Source organism: Xiphophorus couchianus, chromosome 2 (assembly GCF_001444195.1).
Source record: "Xiphophorus couchianus chromosome 2, X_couchianus-1.0, whole genome shotgun sequence".
Lineage (NCBI taxonomy): Eukaryota > Metazoa > Chordata > Actinopteri > Cyprinodontiformes > Poeciliidae > Xiphophorus > Xiphophorus couchianus.
Window position 1 is genome coordinate 1,034,683 of NC_040229.1, and position 24,503 is coordinate 1,059,185.

Sequence of the window (24,503 nt, forward strand, 5' to 3'; positions counted from 1 at the left end):
CTATTTTCCCCGGTTTCATAAGCAAGTCCTCAGGAGTGGAAAACAGCATATTGAAAGAGAAATGGTGGGGAGGAGGAGAAAGCTGGATGAAAAAAGAGGGGGGTCTACGGGGTTACAATCCAACCACCTCCAAAAAAAGCCAGTCTTTCACCTTTTCCTGTGCCTTTATCATTTCCTCGGTCTGAAACCAGTCACGGTCATGATGAAGATGCCGCGGATTTGCTCTCTAATGGGCGAATTGCTTTTAAACATTTGACTTGAACGCGTCCTTTTTCCACCGTCTCTCCTCCCCTTTCTTCAGGCTAGTTTTGGCTACGCTGATGCTAGCTCTAGAAAAGATAGCAATCGACGGGGCCACGTTGGTAGCAACCATTCCCCATGGACGAGCAAAAAGAAAATCCCCAATTTGAAAATCTCTTTTTTTTCTCCTCTTGCTCTCTCTTCGCATGCAAATGGTTCCCACCCCCCTCCGGAGCGGAGCTGTGTGGGGCTAGCAGCAGATGCTAGCTGTCAGCAACGACGCATCAAAATAAAACGGGGCTGCTTTTATTCCCCCAAAAATACTCGCTCCCCTCTTTTCTCCGAAGGCCACCCGAGTAAAAGCAGAAACTGGGTCGTTCACACCTCAAAGGGTGACGCAAGAACACGAAAAATATACATAAAAGCCGAACGAGGAAGTGTAAAGAAATAGGCCGCGTTTAAATATTTTTTACTCATTTTCCTCCGGAGACGCCATTTTTGAAGGCGGATAGCCGCTGTCCGTCCTCCCTCTCCTCCTCTGTGTCTCACTCGGTGTCTGCTGTGACCTCCATTCACCGGCTACCAGTCTGCCAACAAGCCCTGCTCGCTCTTCCACATTTTCATTATTTTGAAGGGATAACTATTAATCAACGCCAAATACCGCGCAGCTCGCCCTGCACGCTGCAGTTTGCTGAGACGCATTGGAGTGCAAGCGGAGAAAATCCCGAGTCAACCAGATTTATTGTGCTGGAGAATTTAGTTTGCAAATTCATATCCAGATCTTGACACACATTTGCAAACTGAATGCTGCCAAATGGTTTATGTTTTCTAAAGGTTTGATAATGGAGCAGTAAATCTGAAATGTAATGACAAATACCAGACACCAAGTCAAAGAAGAAGAAGACTGATAAAAAAGATTTATTTATAATAAAATGTGAATAAAGATACGTTATAATAAAACAACGAAAAAAGAAACCAAAATAAACAAGACTACACAAACAGAAGTCTATATGAATTAAGTTGACGAAGAATAATAAAAAATAATTCTTAAAAATACTAATATAAGCTATAAACAGATAAATAAAAACAATCTATCTATCTATCTATCTATCTATCTATCTATCTATCTATCTATCTATCTATCTATGTGCTATGAAAGAAATGTAATATAATAAAACAATCAAATATGTAAACCTAAGAAATATACTTAAAATGACGAACAACAGAGCTCAAGTCAAATAAGAAAAATAAAACTAATGCAATGTATAAAATAAATTCCATTAGATGTATTAAAAATATAATAATCACTTTCTAATTTGTGTAATAAAATTGCTCTATAATTGCATTTTATTAATTGCAAATAAGCCATTATGTTATGATTACATTTGCCTCGCAATTTTGGCTTGACAGATTTATGACAACTGTACATTATTAATATGACATTATTAACCCAACCAAAACAGGCAATGTAACATCCAAATCTATAGATTTTATAGAAAAGATGAACGTAAAGAACAAAGAGGTGGAAATCTTCCAACTGTTTCACAACAGATGACATTTCCTGTTTTAAACTTGTTGTAAATCCCTCTGACTCTGTATTTGACCCTTTTTGGCCTCTGCCATAGTTTTGGATTCCATTCATGTTTTCTCCTCCTAACATGGCAACAGTTGTTTACATGCTTCTGTTAAAGCTTATTATTTAGAGAACCTGCCTGGCAGACGATATGTACATAATTGTTCAGGCCAGCAGATGGCACACTGAGCTTTCTAGTAATTATAGTAATGGAGGATCATTGAGCCCTGGCTGGTAGAGATGGTCTAGTTCACACCTTCTTGGGTTATTTTCTGACACTTTAAATGGCTAGACTGCTACGCAACCTTGTGTCACTTCTAGGTTTAAAAATAAACTGAGATACAACCAAGAAGGTTATTATTAAACTATCACACAAAGACATAAAATACAAACCCATTCAACAAAATATAATATTATTGGAAAACTCATTTATTCCAGTAACTCACGCGTAATATAGAATAATTACACATAAACAAGTCTTTATTTCTGTTAACTGTAATGATTTCCACGTACAGCCAATGAAAACATGATATTGAATACTAGAAAATTACATCAAACCAATAAAAAAAATGTATTTAATACAGAAATCTGGCCTTAATCAAAAGAATGTTTAACACCTTTAACACTTTGTTTTCTTTATCTCATCGGAGCACATTTCTGGTTTATTTAATATGACAGTATGATCCTATTTGTCCTACATCTAAAGGCCATTCAACTGGCTGTTCAGTGTCGTGTCAGTGTTTGCTGCCCTCTAGTGGAGAGGTTTGATTTTTTTTCCAGTTGAAAAAAGATTTTAAAAAATATTAGGTCTTGCAACGTCCTATAGTTTATATCAAATATAGTATATTTAATATAAATTATCTTTAATATACAAGCTGTCAAGTGAGCACATTATTAATGCTCGTGCTACCTCTGGAATTTTATATTTTATGCAGACAAAGATTAGCTTGCAAAAAGTAATTATACTATTTGAACTTTGTCATATCCTTTAATATTAGAATAAAAAAATAGTCAAAGTGAAATCGTTTACAGATTTTTAATCAATTAAAAAGAAAAATTAAAAGTTGTGGCATCCATCTTTATTTAATCTCAACAAAACAACATTTTGTAGAACAATAGGCCTTATTTTGGCCGACAAGATTGTGATAAAATATATTAAAGTTTATAAAGTGACAAAATGCACAAAGTTCAAGGAGTACAAATACTTTCCTAATTTATTCTTCAATAACACTGGATGGAGCAACAAAAAACTTATTTTCTAAGTTAATGAATCTAACCATAAAATGCTGCTGTTCTAGTTTGGTCTGTTTTTCCATATTTTAATAAATAATGTAATAAATACGACCATATTTTTGAGAAACTGATTTATTTTACAAAGAAGCAAAAGACAATAAAAATATAAAATAAAATATCACGCTTTTGTTTGTTCTTTTTATTAATTCTGATATGGATTTTTTTTAGCAGCTTTTTCAATTAAGCTTCAACTTTGCTGTGATAAAAGATAAAACTCTGAACATACTGTAATGCACTAATTAAAAACAGGAGATTAGTTATTCTAATTTGTTTCAAACATCTACGCATATTTTCCTGTAAGTTTGTAGTTTCTCCATTTTCATCCTTAAAACTTGGAAAATGCCTGTTTGGTTCTTTCATCCTTTCCTAAAACTAATTCGGTTTCCATTTTCTTTCTATTTTTTTTGCATGCAAATTAAACTTTTCCCAGTTCAGCCCCTTTAGGCAACAAACTGATTTAAAACTGACTGACCTCATGCAGAGATTTAAGAGGACATTATGATGCATAACAGTTGACCCCAAAGGTCCCCCATGCACACAGTCATTAGCAGAATAACAAAACAAAGGATATAAACCAGGGAATATTACTTAGATCAGATAATGCAATTATGTAAATAAAAGAAAAAAAAATTAAAAAGAGAGAAAATCTTTAACAAGGCAAGTGCTGACTGTGAATTTTTGTACTCATTTAATTTCGATTTGCTTTACGGTTAAAAAAGGATAGAAACTTTTAAATAAATTTAAATATAACCCACCCACTCAGTCAACTCTGTTAGCGCCTCTCTCTGTGATCTCATTTGACCGTAGCTGTTGCTGCAGCAAACCCCTGGTTCTGTTCAGTCCAAATGCCGGTTCCTGTTGACGCGGCGCCAGCTCCATGCCAGATTATCAAGGCGGACGCTGACAAGTGGTGAGTTTTAGCACTAATTGCTGGAAATAAATACACATTGGATCTGAATGATAAAGTGAATCCATGCCATCAGAAGCTTTATTGACTCCATCAATAACAGATCATTTGTTTACGTTATTTGACAAACCACAATAGAGCTTGAAGTCCAGGAACACCAAGGTCTTAAGATGCATAAATAAATCAGAAGCTTAAAATAGACTCCACACATGAGGAACTGCACATACATTACCAGGGTGTCAACTCACGTTACAGAGAGTCGCCTTTATTGGCACCCAACGTAAGCATGTCAGTTAAAAAAAATTAAATGGGTTAATCTTTTATTAACACAAGATCAGTAAAAACAAACAAAAACAGCTTTTAATTTAAGGATATTTAGTCACTAGGGGAAGAAATACTGTGTAACAAAACCATTATTATTTTTAAAAAAGCCCCAGTGACACTATTAGTTGTTCCTCGAACATTTGACAAGCAGGAAGGAGACAGAGAGACGATTGCTTTCCTTCGCTATCCTATTTTTAAGCTCACCCTCTAAACATAGAAGAAGCATTCATTTTGAATAATTTTTCTGTTATTTTGATCATATGTTTTGATTTATTATCCTGCCAAAAGACTGTCGCTATGACCAATTTTCCGTTTACTGATTGAAGCCAGGAGATTATTTAAGATGATCTTATATTTCATCTACATGGTGGAGCAGTTGGCAGAACTGTTCAGAGTTGGATAGTAACTGGATACATTTACTCAGTTACATTTACTTGTGTAACTTTTTTGGAAAAAAAAACAAACTTTTAGGAGTAGTTTTAATGCACATTTTTACTTACATGAGTAATATTATAATTAATAATTCCTAATCTTACTTGAGTAAAATTTGGGTTACTCTACTCACTGTGAGTAACTTCTGAATGAAGAACAAACACGATTTGACCAAAAATACACCAGACACAAACATACCTAAAGTTTGTTGAAGTGAGACCTCTTGTTTCTACACAAGCTTCGTTATCTGATGTAATTTTCTGTCTGCTGAGCTTGTTGCTACATTTAGAGGTCAAATAAATGTCCGGTAAAAACCATATTTTGTCACTGGAAGTGCTTTTTATTCTGTTCTCAGATATATTTACATTACCTTCTATGTGTATTGACATTATATTGAAGAAACTGATTTAGAAAATAGTTTATTCTGCTTGAAATTTATTTTGATTTTTTTTTTACATATATCACTTTTTCATTTTAGTCTTTAAAATACCAGAATTTGCACTGCACATGACTTTATATTTTTATTTGTCTGACGACATCATTGTAAAATATTAAATCTCATGTTACTTAGTACTTCAATAAATTAAATACTTTTTTACTCTTTAAATAATTTTATGCTTGTAGACAGATGATAACATTTCCTCATGTTTTAAAATTTATTTGATCTTCTTACTTTTTCAATTTAGTTTCAAACGTGATAAAAAAATAATGTAGATTTTACTGTTTTTAAAATTCTTTTTTATGCTTTTCTTTTTACTCATAGATGCATTTTATGGAGGGCCTATCATAGTTAAAAACATTTTTCCTTCTGAATAAATGTACTGAAATTAAAGGCTGGATTTTTTAAAATACAGATTTTCTGTACAACAGCAATAAAACATGAATTTAATGTACAGCTTTTTACACAACAAATTTGTCACTTTAAGCAGGAGCAGTAATTTGTTACATTGATCTTGTTCCTGATGGCAGTTTACAAAGATGCACAAATTTGAGCTGCAAAAAAGAAAAACGTAGCAAATTACAGTAAAAAAAAAAAAAAATCCACTGATGCACTTTTAGAAAACATTTAGCTTCATTTCTGCGTGTTTGTAATTCTATGTTGGCTAATTTCTAGGTGTGTGTTTACGAGTACAGACTAAGTGTGTCATGTCTTGTGTTACAGCGTTCTAGAAAAGAAAGCGGTGGCCTGCAAGGATCTGATGGATGCCTTCCACACCTGCATAAAAACTCTGTGTGACGGATCCTGATAAATGAAGAAACATGGATTTGAAAAGTAAGTTCACATCCCTACAAACTATCACATGTTTATGCCTGCCTTCTTCTGGGAAAGCTTTGGTTATTTCAAAGCTTTCCTAAATAAACCTTGCACCATGAACTTTGTATGAAAAATCTCTGCTTAGTCTGAATCTTATTAATCTTAAGGAGAGAAAGTGTTTGAAGTCAAAGATTTTTACTTAGAATTATTCTCACAGCTAATAAGACATTAATCAAATACCAAATTTTGCTAATTGGTGAAGCTAATGTTTGTTTCTTCCTCTTTTCCTTCCTTCTCCTTATGTTGCGTTTAGGTGGCCACCAGTTAAAGATTTTTGCTAGCTTCCAGATCTCACAGTGAGGAGAAATCTGGAACAAACTGAGTTACCAGAAAACTCAAGATGAATGTAATTCCAATGTGTCCAACAGCACAACACTTGTTTAAATTAAAATAATGCAAATAACATAATGATCCAGCGTGTCTTTTTCTGGCATCATGTTTGATCCTTAAATAGTAAGATGTAGGAAAGTCTATATCTATAAGAAATAATAATAAATTAATTATTATATATAAATTATCACAATAAATGATAAACGATAAACACCTGCTGTTCTCACAGCAGGTGACTAATTATTTATTCTGGAAGAAATCACATACACCTCATTTTTCCTCAACAGAATTAGAGTATAAAAAGGGGCATTAATACAAATACACTCCACACTTTTCAGATCTGCATTTGTAACAAAAACATTTGTGTTTTTCGGTCTCATTAAAATCCTAATGAAATATATTTCAATTTCTAGTTGTGAACAAAAGAGAAAAAGTTCAAGGGGGGTATGAATATTTTTGCAAGGTAGTTACAACAAATATTCCTGTCGTGTTAAATAAAGTAGTGCGGGCCTACCAAGTTATACTGAAATCTCTCTGTGCCAGCAGCTCCTCACTGTCCCATCCGCAGCCTTAGGCGATGTTTACACATGTCTTTTCTTAATAATAGGGAGGGAAGTGTCCTCTGCGGCCCACGGAGACCACAGTGTGGCAGGTGCTGAGGTGAAAGCAGAGATAAGCGTATTTTGAGGAAGGCGACCAGGAGGGCGGGGAAGTGAAGCCAAGAGGAGAGAGGATGGAGAGGGAGTGAGACCCGGATGCTGATGCGAGCGGGGCGAAGGAAAGGAAGAGCGGAGCGAAAATATCGATTTACGGCAAGAAAACGGAGTATCATCTAAGGGGGGCCTTTCGCTTGCGTGAACTGGGATCCGAAACGAGGAGGAAGATAAGCTGATTTGTGCGGTGTTGTTTCACCTGTATGTGTCACCGCCCATGGAGGACACGCCGAAGGAGAGGAGAGGGGCAAAAAGATGCTGTGATCCGCCACTTGCAGTGATGTAGGGAGGCAGAGACGAGCAGAGGCAGGGGACGGGGGAGGACTACGCTACGCTAATGTAAAAATAACAAATATATAATTACATACACATGTAAGAAGATGGTTGTCCGGAGAGGACTGCGCGTTTCACCTCGAGAGTCCGAGAGAATGTGGCAGCCGTGCGATAAAAGTGACCGTTTGGCGACGCCGAGAAACTTCAAGCGGGGTCGGTGTTTGTGACAGGCGCGAGACGGCCGTTGGTCGAGGCGTCGAAGCTAAAGCTAGCCTCAGATAGCATGTTGTTGCACCTGTAAAAACAGGCCTGACAGAGGAAAAAATAACTATTATCACGTTTTCGGAGCAAACATCTAAGCGTACGTGTTGGACATTTCGTTCCTACGCTCAAACAGAAAATGACATAAGTAAAGGCTTTAAAGCAGACGGCTTGTTTTACAGCTATAGTTTAATGACATATATATGTAGTTAACGTCATAAATGTAACTAAATTATACCAATAAGCTAATGTACATACGCAAAACATTCTAGTTAGCCTGCAGTACCTTATAATGTTCATTTTAAGGACAATGGTTGGTATTTAACTCGGTAAGCAGCCTTGGTACGAACTGTCATCCCAGTTTCTCTGCTTTAAACTATATATTTTTGTTTAACCGTAACGCCATGTTTACCGCGTCTTAGAACAGGAAACTATTTATCTCAATTTAATTTTATTTCCACATGGTTTGACTTGTGTGTTATTTCATGATACATGTTAGTAAACTAGAAATAGCTGTGATATCCCTGAAATTTAAAGTTGAGCATAATTTCTTGCACCAACTTATGTAAAACCTGTACAGTACCAGAGAAATTGCAATAAATCCCAGTGCAGTATTAGTTCTAATTGTGTATTAAGCCTTCAGTGGGAGCAGTATGAGTAAGGAACTGTCTTTGAGTCAGTCTGCTCAATATGTTGGGCCCTATCGACTGGAGAAGACTCTGGGGAAGGGGCAGACAGGTGAGAGGACACACACCCATTGTAGAATGAACAATATAAAACTGAACCATATTGAATCAAAATTATATATGTCTCTTTTCTACATTCAGGACTGGTCAAACTTGGCATCCACTGTATTACGGCTCAGAAGGTAGCAATCAAAATAGTCAACCGCGAGAAGCTGTCTGAGTCAGTTCTGATGAAGGTACGTAGCTGCTCTCAAAAAATACACGGTGTTAAAACAAAAATGTATAATTGCTTTTACTCAAAACAGAAAAGCAGGTGTTATTTCTAGCACTTTTAAAACACAATTATGGATTGATTATTACAGTTATTATAATGCTGACTGCTAATATGCCTGAATACATTTCCAGGTGGTATTGCTGCATACTGCCTCAAATTGTAATCTATCTTTATTTTGAAAGTTCATATTATGTTGCAGTTTTATATAGCTAAAAGTTATACTTGTTTGGATTTCTGCTCTTTTTAGAGTAACACAAGTAAAACAAATTTATATTAGCTGGTAGATTAGTCAGGATATTGACTGACTGTTTATAGAGACTAAATTTGTCTTGTTTAACCAAGGTTAAAGTTTAGTAGCCTTCTTTCAGCCAGCTGATTGGCAGTGTGCAAACTTAAAAAAAGTCTCTAATTTACTGCCAAATACCTACAGCTGTGGTTGCCAGAACTGTATAAATACGGTACAATTTTATGGTAAAATTTTGATCAAATTTTACTGTAAAGAAAAACGTTCTGGCAATAAGTGGGGAAAAGGGACACTGTCAATTTTGCTTGCTGTATTAAACTACAAACAAACGGTGGCATTTCTCCTTTATTTATTGTCTGCTTACTTTAATTCTGATGCTTGAGAATGATCACTGCTGTCTGGCTCTGTAGCATTTTTGTCTTTATTTTCTGTTTAACCAGGTTGAGAGGGAGATTGCCATTCTGAAACTGATCGAGCATCCGCATGTGTTGAAGCTGCATGACGTTTATGAGAACAACAAATATCTGTGAGTTCCTGCTGCAATTCGGGACAATTCTAGCTCAATAATGAATTATGATAATAAGGAAAACTTGCGAATTAGATGGAGACCAGTACTACTTTGGGAAGGATGAGAAATTTATATTTTTCAAACATTTATCTGCCATGTTTTAGTGCCACTAAAAACAACCCTGTCTAAAAATTATGTGGTCCTTAATGAGATTTTATAAACTAAGATTGTAAACATAAATCTACAAATATTTGCTCCCTCAAAGTGCCGACATGGATTGGGCATCTTGTTCCAGTAATTATTGATATTTTGAGATCATTTTGGGCTCCTGTGGTTCCAAAACTTTCCAGCTTCTAACCCACAAAGTAAAAATGTAAAAGGGTCATGACCCCGAATCTTGCTTGAGCATACAAGTGTTTTTATTGAGTCAGTTAAAAAGTGGTACAATGGCAACATAATCTGCATCAACAGCCAATGTGTTGCTTTTATTTATCTAAGTCCTGTTTTTTTTATCTTTTACACTGTTTATTAAATACATATACTTTCTCATTTCTCCTTTTGGTATTTAGGTTACTTTTGCAAGATAATTTTAAGACTCCCATGCTTCCCAACATTTATATTAACTCAGAAGCATATTCTAAATAAGTAAAAACTTTGAGATATAGCTGACGAATAGAGACATATAGAAATAACAACAAACAAAGCTAACATCAGAATGTCACTAGGCGTATATTTTTACTCTATTTATTTCAGTGGGTGTGAAAATGAAACTAATACCTAAACTGTTTTTGTTTATTATAGCACCAAAGAGATAAAATATTAATTTAATGCAGGTAAATATAAACCTGGCGTAGTCAGTCGTCTTGGAAGTGGACATCATAAACATCCATATAAACATCCCTGAGACAGAGGGATTTTAGTACTAATTCTGTCTGCTGAAAGAAGCAGTCTCATTGTAGTGTTCTGCTTGCTGACAGATACCTGGTGTTGGAGCATGTGTCAGGAGGAGAGCTCTTCGACTACCTGGTGAAGAAGGGACGTCTAACTCCGAAAGAAGCCAGGAAGTTCTTCAGGCAGATCATCTCTGCGTTGGATTTCTGCCACAGTCACTCCATCTGGTTGGTTTTTCGCTTTTGGAGCTCTGGGTCTGAGATCTCTTTTGACCGGGTAAGAAATAGATTTTCTCTTCCGTCTGTAATCTGTGTGTGTGTGTGTGTGTTGTATTTTTGCAGCCACAGAGACTTGAAGCCGGAGAACTTGCTGCTGGATGAGAAGAACAACATTCGTATTGCTGACTTCGGTATGGCTTCCCTGCAGGTGGGAGACAGCCTGTTGGAGACCAGCTGTGGGTCAGTACCAGCCCTGTGTGTTAATACAGAACCGGGCTAATTTATGAGCAAAGATGTGAACCAAGCATTAAACTAAAGATGCACTGATCTAATATTAATATCTGTATCGGCCCCGATATAGAGAAAAATTCTACATTTGGTATTGTTGACAATGTGTCCAATCTATACAGTCTAATTCTATGTTTTGTGCTCTGAGCAATGTCATGCTTTATCATATATTTTACATTATATTTACACTTTCTGAACCATTCAGGAGAAAGTTTCTTATAGTTTATTTTTATGTTTGACCAAGGTAGTAAACCTGTTGTGTTTGTCACTTTCTGTTTCTTTATTATTTGTTTTAAATTTACTGTTTTACTTCTAGTTGCACTGACTGACCAAATTAAAGTTGTTTTTATATATTTGACCGACTTTGTGAAGCTATTGGTGTATTTAAGTGCAAATAAATACCAAATACATTTATAATTCAGTACGTTTACATCTGTTTAAAAAAAGAAACATTTTAAGTGAATTAATTTTGGATTTGGTGAACTATTTCTTTGATAATTATGTATTAAAGTTTGGATCATTAAACTATGTAAAATCCAAATAATTTTCATTTTACTAGCAAAACTCTTCAGATCACCAGATATTAAGTTTTTAAAATCTGGTATTTTGAGAATGCCGTGGTGTTATGTGCTCCTTTGTGCAAAATTATGCTAATACCATTAAAGATGCAAATATTTGAATGTTTTTACTCATCTTTACTGGGGTTCCCAATATGTGAGGTTTGCAGAAAAAGAACTTACCATTAGCCACTGAAGCTAAAACCAGCACATCTTAGCTTTTACTCTTTTGAAGAGTCCATGTTGTTAATTCCCTTTTTATGCAGTTATCACTACTCCTGTCTTCACCTCAGTATTTATAGAAATATCAGCACGTCCTATAACTCATTTTTCTTTGGTTTCAGATCACCGCATTATGCCTGTCCTGAAGTTATACGGGTGAGTGCCTTTACCTGTGATGAAAATGAGCAAATTATGTGATTAAATTATTGATTCAGAAGCAAACGCGTTGAGCCACATGAGTTGAACACCAAGTGATGGCACTAATGATTTGAAAACCATTGAAGGTAAACATGAAATCTCTCAAACTGACGATAAATCTGGGACCTGTGTTGCTTTTATGGGGCTCATCTCTTGTCCAAGTGAGTTTTCGCACTGCGCTCAGCACTTAAAAGATTATCCTGCTCCATGAAATAAATGTTGTTTTCACAGTGTCGGTGGAAACAGAATAAGTACAGGGATTAAAATGGATTACAGAGTTTCTTTTGACAGAAATGTAGCCATGTTTAAGCTTGTATAACACATAATTCAGGGGAAATAAGTGAATTCTATTTGAATCAACTTTAGATTTATAATATTCTGTCTTACAGGGAGAGAAGTATGATGGGAGGAGAGCAGATGTGTGGAGCTGTGGGGTCATCCTGTTTGCCCTCCTGGTGGTCAGTTTTAACCTCTAGTGTTCACAGTTCAGTTTCATTTTAATTTGAAATGTTTTTTACTCTGTCATTTCCTGTTCTCCCTCTTACCTTCAGGGTGCTCTGCCGTTTGACCACGACAACCTTCGCCAGCTCCTGGAAAAAGTGAAGAGCGGCGTCTTCCACATGCCGCACTTCATCCCCCCAGACTGCCAGTCGCTGCTCAAAGGCATGATAGAGGTTAATCCTGAGAAGAGGCTCACGGTACACTACCCGCTTCCACTAGTCAAAATTTTCGAAATTTTCTTTTAAAATTACATTTATTGCACTTTTATTATACAAAACAAGCATGTGATAGTGATACAATTGACATAAGAACTGCATTAAACAATCTAATCCCCAAAGTAATTACAAATAATAGAAAAACAAAAAAAGAACCAAGTCACCACTAAGCATCATTTTCTGAATTAATTTCCTTCATAATTAATTTCCTGAGTTTACTGAGAAACTCAGTAAATGGTAGCCATATTTCTTCAAAATTGACTCCCTTCTATCAATATAAGTGAGTAATTCTGATACAATCCATGATGCCACATACAATTTTAATTGTGCATATTTTAGGATTTTAATGTGATAAAACAAGACATAGCACTGCATAATGATGATGTGGAAGAAAAAGTGTTTCTATTGCATATTGCATAGAGTTCTCAAAGTCCCACTGACTTTGAGAACTCTAAATAAAATCAGTGGAAGTTAGTAATTGCATTTAATTCAATCTGAGAGTAAATGCTGGTGTTTTATTAGAGCTTCAGAACATTAATCAATAAACAGCATCATAAAGACTGGGATCCACCAGTAAAATGGCTCAGATTTCCTTCATTTTGGAGGATCATTGATGACAAACTGATTTTATCCATTACTACAACAGTGTTAAAATCAGCCACTGTCTCATTTTGTTGTGAACAGGGCCGGATTTAGAAGGATGTGAGTCCCTGGGCTGGGAATTTTCTGTTCTCTTCCATTCCAGCAAGGAGTAAAGTTGTAAACTTGGATTTGGCATTCATTATTCTGAGATAATAAAATTTATTCAAAGCAAAAAAAAAAGAAAGAAAGAAAAAATCAGCCCAGCTCTGCAGCCATCTGGCTGTGAACAGACTGTAGAAACTAATGGCCCCATCTGCCCTGTTCCTCTTACAGCTAGAGGCCATCCAGAAACACTCCTGGTATCAGTGAGTAAAAATTCTTTCTCTCTGCTGTCAAAAGACGTTGCACCATATTTTTAAGTTAATCCCAGTTGTTTGTCATTTGTCGTGTTGCAGAGGCGGTCGTAATGAGCCGTGTCCCGAGCAGCCTCCTCCCAGGCGGGTGTGTGTGCGGAGAATCCTGTCGCTGACCGAGTTGGACCCGGACGTGTTGGAAAGCATGCACTCTCTAGGATGTTTCCGCGACCGAGTCAAGCTTACCCGTGATTTGCAATGCGAAGAGTAAGACCGCTGAGAACTTTAGTGTTCGTCCACCTGTCCTGTCATTTTAATGGGTTAAGCAGAACTTAAAGGGGCAATGTTATTTAAAGTCGACTTTTTTGAGCTTTACATCATGTCATAATGTTATCAAAAACATACCTGGAGAGTTGTTTTGATTCTTTCATGCATGTTTGAGAAATCCTTTAATCTCCGTGGCAACCATTCAGCTGTGCAAAACGTCTGGGTAGGACTAGCTCCGCCTTCAAGGAGTTGCAGTTTCCAAGCTCCCATGCTTCCACGCTACAGAGCACATATAGCCCTATGTCCCCCCACACTCCGCTCCTTCAGACTAGCCAACAGCAATTAGCAAACACCTGGCAGACTGCATATCTGCTGAGCTCATTGTAGGAGCTACTTCTGAATGCAGCGCTGGTAAAAATGTTGTTAAAGGGTTAATAGAGGAGCCAGGTTGTGATGACTTCTTGAAGGCAGAGTTTCAGAAAGAGACAGTTTTTAAAGAGACAGAGGCCCAATTTCAAGAGTTTAAATCACCTAGTGACATTTAATTCAAATCATACTTGATATATATAACATTTTTATACAACTGAAGGTAAAATAGTAACTTGATTGTTCTACAAAATGGCACTATGTGCCTGGAAAAGACATAATACTGCCTCTTTAAGGCATAAATAAAGCATTTTAATTGATTTAGAAATATATATCTTGAAAAGATTACATTTAAACATAAGTATGTGGCTTTAAATTTTGGTAGAAAGGTAAAAATGATTCCTCCATTAACACTATCTTGTGCGAAAAATGTATATAAGACATTGTTTTTATATTTAGAGAAAACCAGGAGAAGATGATCTACTACCTACTGCTGGACAGGAAGGAACGCTACCCAAGCTATGAGGACGAGGATCTGCCTCCACGCAATGATGTTGGTGAGTCAGTAGGGGGCAGGAGCGAACCGTTCAAGAGGGGAAGCTGCTTTTATAAGGTCAACATAAGAAGGGCTTATGCCTCCACATTTTGGAGGGCTGAACCAGTTGATCAGATTAATCACAATAAATTGACTCTGAAAAAAATTGTCAGCTAATTTAGTAATCAAATAATCATTAACTGGAGTATGTAGATTCTAAAACATGCCATTTGTTAAAAGAACAAATGACCAAAATTATATCAAAAATCTATTCATTTTTGAGCTGAAAAATATTCTTTTTCTGTAAATATGTTCTATCGAGAACTCCTAAAGTGGTCATTTTAAATTCTGTTAATAAAATCTGCTATTAAACACCTTTTTACCCAGTTTTTAATTGGTTTATCAAAATCTTTTTAACATATTAGTGTCAATGTTAAGTCAAGCAGAAAGGACTGAGCTTTTCATATGGTGGTGTTAGAAGTATTGTTTTAGTTTCTACAAATGATCAAGCATCCTTTGAAGGAATGCCGTCTGATTGTACTTTAAATAATAAATGTTTATTTTCTTACTTAAATAAATAAATAATTTATTTATTTGCATTTTTTAATACACATTGTATAAATTGAGCTTTAGTGATTAATTGAAAAATTTGCAGGAATAGAAAATTTCATTTATCCGATTAATTAATTAATTAATTAGTTATCCGAATACTCACTGAAATGTTTGATTACCACGATAGTATCTTGTTGCGTATCTTGCCAAAAAATTAAACTGTTCTAGCTCCTCATAAGTGGATCATTATGTCCCTATTTAAGACCCCGTGTCATTTAAAATGTGTTTGTTTGTAATTAGAACCACTAACAGCCACACTGGGTCTTTTTTTAGACCCAGTGTGGCTTGCTGCACTGGTTGGAAATCCAGTTTTACTCCAGTTTAAAGCTGACAGAACACATTGTCCCGTTATGTTGACGTTTTTCAGCAGACCCTCCCCGGAAGCGTGTCGACTCTCCCATGCTGACGCGTCATGGCCGCTGTCGCCCTGAGAGGAAAAGCCTAGAAGTCCTTAGTGTTACGGAGCAGGGGTCTCCCACTCCACCTCGCAGGGCCCTCGACACAGCTGCACACAGTCAGAGGTAAGTGTGTGTACATTAAATACAAAATTCTCTCTTTATAGACATTAAAAGTTCATTTTATTCTGTTTTTTGTCACTTTTATGCTGGCTATTTTCAACAGGTCTCGCTCAGTCAGTGGAGCTTCTAGTGGTCTGTCCTCAAGCCCCCTCAGCAGTCCCAGGGTAAGGACTTCACAGACTTTTAATGCACTTTATTATAGAATGTAATAATCTCCGTATGTTAATCTTGTGTCTAATGCCTCTTTTAGAAATGATGATGGTTGCCTGTAGCAATCAATAATTAATATTTTCTGCAGATTGTTACAGCGAACTCCCTCACTAATCACTCTGCAAAATATCAACATCAATTTGCGGTCAATATTTTCACAGCTCTGAAGATGAAAATGTTAAATATGAATCAACTTTCCACAATCTTTTCTGTACTGTCCATATATCAATGTCTCCAGTCATTTATACACATTATCACACCACTTCCAGCTCCTCAAATTAAAATCTTTCTCAACAGGAAGTTTGCATTTTCTCCCTTTATGTCATCTCTCTGCCTCCCTGTGCATGTACGAGAACAACTAGTGGTTATTTACTGAAATAAAGTAGTTTCAATTTGAAGCTTACAGTAACAGCATCACTGCACTGTCCAGTCTCTGCACTTTAACTTCGTCTCTGCCACAACACTAAACCCTCTCATATCAATAGTTTTTGGAAAAAGAATAAAAAAGAATACTCAGGGTTTCCCCAGTGGTTGGGGTGCTAGGGCAGTCATCCAGCGGCCCACCGTGTTTTTGAGTTTAAAAAATGTTTAAAGTTGACAGGAAATTTGAAAATATCTCTAGGTAATTATGTATTATTGGAAGATATTAACAGTACCTAAACATCATCTTAAAAAAGGCAAATATAAAAAATGCAATTAAAGTAAGTACTTGTTTTGCAGTTCATTTGTTTCATCCTAGTTAAATTATCCAACTTGATCAGAGGTGCACTGATTTATTGGTGCTGATTTTCTTAATTTTGGGAGGTCGGCGATCAGCCGATTTTTACATGTGAAGCCGATCTTATCCATTGATCTTATCCACCGATCCTATCCACCTCTGCAAAGGTCTAAAAATCAACCACTGTCCTATTCTGCTCTCCCGTTAGAGGTTTGACTGACAGACCAGCCCACCAGGCCATGTCTGCATGTTTACATTTAACAATAGCTACCCCACTGTTGCCAATTCAGCAATTTTCTTGCTATATTGAGCAGCATTTCAGAGAAAAAAAATTGGTATTGGCCAAAATCAGAATCAGCAGGTAAGGCTTTTTAAAAGTTTGGTAATCAGGGATGGGCCAGAAAGCTGCAATCCTAGTTTTGATCCTTAATCTGTGACTTATCACTTCATTCACTGAAGTTGTTAGCATGTAGACCGATAAAAACAGGACGTGGTTACAGAGTTTCTGTGAATAAAAAAACACACCTGACCTATGTGTTCGCATTCTGACCTCATCGTGTTGCCATTTTGCTTCCAATCGTTTCACCAACGAGACTCTTTAACCTGCCTTTGATATCAATGTTACTGGTGTATAAAAAACCTATAATAAACAAACAAACAGCAGTGCAAAAGTAAAGCCTGGTGGCCCGCCAGGCTTATGAAACACTGAGGGAAACCCTGAAACTGAAGCTTTCATAATCAGCAGTTCGATTACATTCATTGTTCATAAGGTGCACTCTTCTGTCATTAAGCATGATATTCATTTCCATCCTTTCTCCATTTTCCATCCCTTCTCTTTCTTGTTTTCCATCTCTCCTCCCCCCCACCACTCCCACACTCCTCCAACCCTCCCACAGTCCTACCAGAGCCCCGTCTTCACTTTCAGCCAATCAGACGTCACCTGCGCCACTGCTTCCCCCCTCACAAAGGAGTCCAAACAGGGAAACGCCACCACTCCTCGTTCAGCACGGTCTCATGACAAGCCCAAAGCGTCCCCCAACCCCAAGACCCAGACCCTGCCCACCAAAGGACCCGCTGACCGTCCCCACCTGCAGGCCATCAAATCCCTGCCCCTGCACAACCCATCCTCCCGCTCGCCCTCCCCCTCCCCGCTCCTGTCACCCATCCCTCGCTTCTTCTTCCCTTCGTCCTCTGTCCTCAAGTCAGTGACTAAGAGTTTCTACCCAAACTCTGCCCACTCTGTGCCACAGGTTACCCCCCAGGGCTCTCCGCTGCCCACACCGTTGGGCACCCCTGTTCACCACCCCCACCACCCCTCCTCCACCCCACCCTCCTCTTCCTCGTCCTCATCCTCATCACGGGCAGAGGGAGGCGGAGGGGTGGGCTCGCTGTCGCTCACCCCTCCCTCCAGCCCAGGAGGGGGCAGCGGCATGGCGGCCAGCAGCCCCGCTCACTGGAGGACTCGCCTCAATTCTTTCAAGAACAACTTGCTGGGATCGCCGCGATTCCATCGCCGCAAATTACAAGGTGAGTTTCTATGTTATGTTACAATAAACCAGTATTTATGAACCTTCACTGTCAGATTACAACCATAAACTTCATCAAAATTTTAAGTTGGGGTGCACTGATCCACTTTTTTCATTTCTGATACTGACTCAGATATCTGAGGTTTAGTATTGTCTGATATGATCCAATATATAATAACAGCACTGAATTGACTTAAGATCTTTATTTTTTAAACACATAAGTAAATGGACTGAATTACAAATTTATTTGATAACTCTGCACCAGGGCAGCACATTTAAATACACCAATAGCTTCACAGACTTAGTCAAACATGTAAAAACGTTAATTTGTTCAGTCAGTGCAACTAGAAGTAGAACAGCTAATGTAAAATAAATAAAGAAATGGAAACTGACATCTGCTAGAATTATTTTCAATATTGGGACCAATCCAGTTAATATTGGATCGGTGCATCTCTAGTTTTAAGTAAGAGGCAAACATAAGCGGAGCACAACGGCGAATTCACACTAAACTAATTCATGGTTTTCAACATTTTTTGTTGCTACTTTGTATTGATCTAAACCCATAAAGTACGCTGAGGTTTGTGTTTGTAATGAGACCAAAATGTTGATCTTTTGTTTTTAAACAAGGTGAATCTAGGATACGACCTCCATTACTTCCAGCTGTTTATGAAATTATCTTTAATTTAGATCTTTCTCTCCCAGTTCCGACGTCAGAGGACATGTCCAGCCTAACGCCAGAATCCAGCCCAGAGTAAGACTTTTATTCACCCACTATAACTCTCTTGTGCTGCTATGTTCTCGCTCACTGTTTGCAATTTTTAATTTGCCATCAAGGCTGGCCAAGAAGTCCTGGTTCGGGAATTTCATCGGTTTGGAGAAAGAGGAGCAGATCTTCGTGGTGATCAGGGACAAACCGTTGAGTTCTGTCAAAGCCGACATTGTCCACGCTTTCCTGTCAGTGAGTATCTAATGCATTCTGACCTACATGCTGCTCTCTTGTCAACTTTTATTTGTACATGAGCATGGCTCTCTGGGGGAGAAAGGCATTCACATGCACTCTCATGCTGTGCACCTCATTGCTTCTCATTATTTCACTCTTCTCTGTTTAATTTCTGTTTGAGCTCGCTCATTTGTGGCACGTACACGGGGCACGTTGCTTTCACCAATGGCTCACTCTCTGTCTCTCCTGTCCTCACCCTCACCCTTTGTCTCCCCTATGCTCACGTCGGACCCCTTGTACCTCTCCCGCCTCGTAAGTCTGTCGGTCTCTCTGCTTCTTCTCTGTCTCCCCACCACTCAGATCCCGTCGCTCAGCCACAGCGTCATCTCCCAGACCAGCTTCCGGGCAGAATACAAGTCCTCCGGCGGTCCCTCCGTCTTCCAGAAGCCCGTCAAGTTCCAAGTGGACATTGCCTTCTCCGAGGGCGAGAGGGAACGGGACAGGGAGAGGAGCGAGAGGGAGGGGAGGAGAGAAACAGGAATCTACAGCGTGACGTTCACCCTCATATCAGGCAAATGACATTTACGTACTTTTAAATGGGAAGGCTTTTTGTCCACTGCACTGAACCCTATTGAGAGCCTCATGGTTATTCCTCCTGAGATAGTAGTATCGTTGTTTCTTAATGAATATGAACTTATTTTCTTTGCATTGTTTGAGGTCTGAAAACACTGCATCTTTTTTCTTATATTGACCATTTCTCATTTTCTGCAAATACCGTATTTTCCGCACTATAAGGCGCACCTAACAACCTTCAATTTTCTCAGAAGCCGACAGTGCGCCATATAATCCGGTGCGCCTTATATATGGACCAATATTGAGCCACAACAGGTCTTTCAACTACGATAAGCAGCCGCCAACTTCATTTTCCCCCGTAGAAGAAGAAGCGCGCGGTGCATGCTGTTTATTCATTTTGGGAATGAACGGAGTTGTCAGAACGCTGGTTTGTAATCTATTAATAAAGTTTGACTGACCTGTCTGACTATTTTGTTGACATTCCCTTTAACGCAGCTCCATCTAATGGATGCATAACGTAACACCAACCTCTACTGTAGCATCTATTTTATGCGCCTTATAGTGCGGAAAATACTGTACTGTTAATACAAATTTTTTGCTAGGAATTTCGGAGACATGTTGTCAATAGTTCATAGAATGAACTATTGAGTTCATTCTATGAAGTTGAAAGCATTCAATGCCCACATTTGATTTTTATTTCTTTCAGTTAAAAATGCAAAATAATTTTACCTTGACTTCTTTTCTTTTAACCTGTTCAGCAACAAATTAACATATAATATATTTAAATGAAAAGTCCGAAAATGGTTCTCAGAGTTGTACAGTTTCCTAACTTGTTGGTCAAGATATCATTGTTATTAGTTTATTCCCAGCAACAAAAATGAGAACTCTCTTTGAAAACCCTTAACTGGATTTAGTCCATTTTACTTATTTTACTTATTAGGTGTGACTAGGTTTGTTTTTGAGTAAAAAGTGGCTGGAGATTTCAGTCTGTCAAGTTTATTTGTACAGCACATTTCAACAACAAGGTTTTGGATCCACAGGGCCGAGTCGCAGGTTCAGACGAGTGGTGGAAACGATTCAAGCCCAGCTTCTCAGCTCTCATGATCAGCCACTGGTGCAAGCCCTATGTGGTAAGACTGCCTATGCACGAGTTAACTTCAGTGAAGCAGTAGTTCATTTATTTTAAATTGATCTCAAAATTTGACCCGTTTCTTACAAATTTTGACCTTTCAACCTCGGAAATTTTTAAATTAATCTCAGAGATTTTCTAGAAAAACCTGGAAAGTTCTGAGGTTGAAAATTTAAAATTTAAAGTTAAAATTTTTTCAGTTTCAAACAAAAAGAATTTGTGACAATTTGAGCTAAAAAAAATCTGCCTTTTTCAAGAAAATTTCTGGAAATTTCCAAACTCAAAAAGTTGAACATTTTCAACTTTCGAAGCTCTGAAAATTTTCACGTTTTTTCTAGAAATTTTCTTAGATTAATCTAATTGGATTGGTAAGAATGCACCATATAAACCCTGGGAGTGACTTTCCTGTTCTGCTCTGTTGATCCCTTCCCAGATGAGAAGAGCAGTCGTCCCCACGGGACCCCCACCCGCCAAAACTCGAGGCGCTCTGAGGGTGGGGGCGACAGGTGCGAGTGGGGCGACCGAGCAGACGGCGGAGGCATCGGAGGCAGCGGAGGAGTTCTGCAGCGCAGAGGCTCGGCCAAGGAGAGAACCCGCCTCCTGTCCTCTAACGGAACCCAGTCCCAACCATAGGATAGAGCGAGAACACGCTGCAGGATGCTTGAGCTGCACCAGAAACCAGACAGTAATAACTCCAACTTCAAGTTTCCCTGCGAGCTACGAGCCACCCCGATTCTTCCTTGACTTCGTCACTGAAAGTGCTTAACCGTAACAAGGATTGAGCCTTTTTCCTCTCCCATCTTGCATTGTTTTGCCAACATAATATTGATGTTCTGGATCACCATTAGTCCTACCTTTAAAAGAGGAAGAAGTTTTAAGGAACCACCCTTTATTTAAAAAAAAAAGGAGTGTGAGAATGAGCAGTTTGGTATCCATCCATTAAAAATGTAGCTTCCCAAATCAAACAGAATTTTTTTGAAGTGCTGATGTGCATGCCACGACCAGATAAAATAGTCTGTCATACCATTGGTTCACGTCCAAAATTTACTCTTTAAATTAACGGTGGCGCTCATCTCCCTGCCAAGCAACACGCAGATAATAGTCCATCTGGAGAGAAATGTAAATGTATTGCAGCATAAAAACTTTAAATTTTAGCAACCTGCTACCAGGAGGTTCCGCTTTTCTCTTAAGAAACTGCATCCTTGAGTTCCAGCAGCGGCTTTTGTTGATCTAAAGAAAGCCAACAAGTAAGCTAAGTAAGTGAATGTGAAAAAACTTATTTTTTTATTTTGGTTTTTATTTGTGTTAATGTATTTCCTTTTATTTGAGGAGGTCAGAAGCACAGTGGTATTGGTGAAGACGGCAGCAGAAACAGTCTGAACGTTGTTGGCATAAGTTGAGTTGTTTTGTATTTCCTTTTTACTCAGAGACGGTATAAAACAATGCATCTATGATTCTGCATTGGACCCTCGTTGCTTTGTTTGCTTTGGTTTGAACAGATATCAGAACATTGCTTTAAGGGCCATGGGGAGGGCATTGTTAATACGTGAATAGATCTCTGAACCTCGTTGGAGGTGTTTGTGCCCATACTGAATCAGAAGAGCATTCCTGACCTTTGGATCAACCAGAAAGCACCTCTCATCTGAAGCTTGTCTCCTATTGCCATTGTATTCACATACTGACTTGTAAAGAAAAAGACACAAAACAGGAAACTCATGAGTGGACATTTTCATGACGCTGGACTCAAAAGGTTTGCACAGGACTTAAAAAAAAAAAACAGGAAACAAGCATCTCCCAACAATCTCGCGCTCCTCATCTGAGTGTTCACCAACGAGCCAAGCGTTGGATCTCCAAGTGTCACGCCATTGGACAAGCACGACGTAGCAACTCGGACATCCACATGTTACCCCAGTACTACGCCAGACCAGTCAGTGTTCTTCACCAGTCTTCCATTCAGCACAATATGCAACAAAGTGCAGGAGTTTCAGTCTTTCATTAATTTATTTGATTATTTATTTATTTATTTTGTTATTTATTAATTTATATATTTAATTTAGAGTTCGGTTTTGCCATATGTTTGTTTACAAAGTGTATTCCATGTCATGGGAACCATTTTACTAACAATCTAATTCACTCATAATCACTCTGATTTTCCTTTCCTGCTCTGATAGATGTGTTTTCTTTTCCTCAGTGACCCTCGTCTGAATCTCAAGCTTCTCATGTTTATCTCTGGTATCTGGAATCTGTGTGAACTGATGACTGAGTGAGAGAGAGAGATTAAGGCTTCGCAGCAGATATACGTTGAGCTGATTCCGCATGGCGACTTCGCCCAACCTAACCATATCAAATTAACTACCGAAGCCAAACCCTGCAAGGCGCTGTTTATTTCTCTTTTACACATTTTTAGCGTTCGCTTCGCTCGTTTGCCTCTCTTCACTCCCTGTCACCCCGTCGTATACCCATCATCACCAGACAAAATGTACAGAGTTGTTTGCCTCACTGTTAGTACACACTTTTACGATCGCTCGCCTTCATTTTTGGTTTCATTTCTCAAACCACCTTCACTCTCATTGACCCAGCCCTGGCTAAGATTGTAAACTATTCTCCATTCATAAGGGTCAGTAGAATAAGGTGTTTAAAAAAATGAAGTGTCTGTATCATAATTTAAATATAAAAAGTGCACTATTATAACTTGCCTGTGATAAAAGAACAATTATGATTGAATTGATGGTCAAAATAAAGAGAGATTCACATTATTGTTATGGTGACAATAATAAACCTTAAATTTATATGTGTGTCTATTTACTTTCTTAGTTACAAAATTGTTTACCTTTCACTTTCTGTGTATCCAAATGTTTTAATGATTTTCTGTAACACTTAAAGCTACTACACATGCTTTTCTTTTTGTATAATTCTCTTTAGGTATAGTTTGTCATCTAGAAAACAAGATGCCCTTGTCAGTTTTACTTTTAGGTAGTTATTTAAATCAAGAATAATCTGCCCTCACATGACCAATCTTTCATAAGCACATGCCCGTGATGACATCACACAAGATGACTTTATATGTATCCCTTGTTTTCCCCCATTTTTAGGTGTGTTTTTTAAATCAAATTCCACATTTAAAAGTGTTTAACTGTGTTCTGATAAGTGACCTTATTTAAGGAAATATAAACCACAATAAAAATGGTTTGTTAAGAGAATCAGGTCCAGGGAGGACCAAAATGGCTACATCGACAGTGATCATAATGAAGGCAAGCTATAGGTACTATGTAGCCTGGTTGATGTTTCATTAAGATGATTCTCTGCTGTTTCCTGCAGAACTGCTGCATCACCGCCACACTTTTACATGAAAGTATAACCAGGGAGACAGACTCAACTTATATATATCTCCAGTACAGTCTGCCAGCATCAATCCAGGCAAAACTAAAAAAAATATCTATACAGTATGATAATGTATGCTTTTGTTTTGTTATGATGGTGCTTTCAATTTCATCATGGTAATTTATCTATGGTACTTGAAGTCGCGTCTTTTTCCACGGAGAATGGCTTTAAAAGGTTGAAAGTTTACCAAAAATGGTAAACTTTAAAAGTTATTGGAGAACTTTGGAGTTTTCCAATAACTGTAAAGTTATTGGAAAACATTTAACAATATACACATTTTTTTTTAGATAGATTTGTGTATTACGAAATCAGTAACTCTAACAGGGTATT

The 24,503-nt window shown here is 37.8% G+C and overlaps 1 protein-coding gene and 1 long non-coding RNA gene across 10 annotated transcripts; both read left to right on the forward strand.

Annotated features, from left to right (window-relative positions):
* Window positions 1-3,884: 3,884 nt before the first annotated feature.
* Window positions 3,885-6,495, forward strand: LOC114133947 (uncharacterized). Its single transcript, XR_003593310.1, has 3 exons — window positions 3,885-4,016; window positions 5,932-6,042; window positions 6,338-6,495. It is a non-coding gene; the product is annotated as an uncharacterized LOC114133947 (long non-coding RNA).
* A 508-nt stretch (window positions 6,496-7,003) lies between these two features.
* brsk1a (BR serine/threonine kinase 1a) lies at window positions 7,004-23,581 on the forward strand. 9 transcript variants are annotated; one of them, XM_027998809.1, is made up of 19 exons: window positions 7,004-8,399; window positions 8,489-8,583; window positions 9,306-9,391; window positions 10,351-10,491; window positions 10,606-10,722; window positions 11,672-11,705; window positions 12,137-12,205; window positions 12,299-12,445; window positions 13,379-13,410; window positions 13,501-13,665; window positions 14,491-14,588; window positions 15,546-15,699; window positions 15,800-15,860; window positions 17,521-18,151; window positions 18,838-18,901; window positions 18,985-19,108; window positions 19,451-19,661; window positions 20,704-20,793; window positions 21,226-23,581. In XM_027998809.1, exons 1-19 carry the CDS (start codon window positions 8,315-8,317, stop codon window positions 21,423-21,425), a joined length of 2,604 nt encoding a protein of 867 aa, XP_027854610.1. In that variant the 5' UTR covers window positions 7,004-8,314; the 3' UTR covers window positions 21,426-23,581. The 9 variants fall into 9 exon arrangements, with proteins under 9 accessions (XP_027854610.1, XP_027854669.1, XP_027854661.1 ...); XM_027998868.1 differs by having other exon boundaries at window positions 7,007-8,399; window positions 17,875-18,151; window positions 19,408-19,661; window positions 21,226-21,312; XM_027998860.1 differs by having other exon boundaries at window positions 7,011-8,399; window positions 17,875-18,151; window positions 19,408-19,661; window positions 21,214-21,362.
* Window positions 23,582-24,503: the final 922 nt, after the last annotated feature.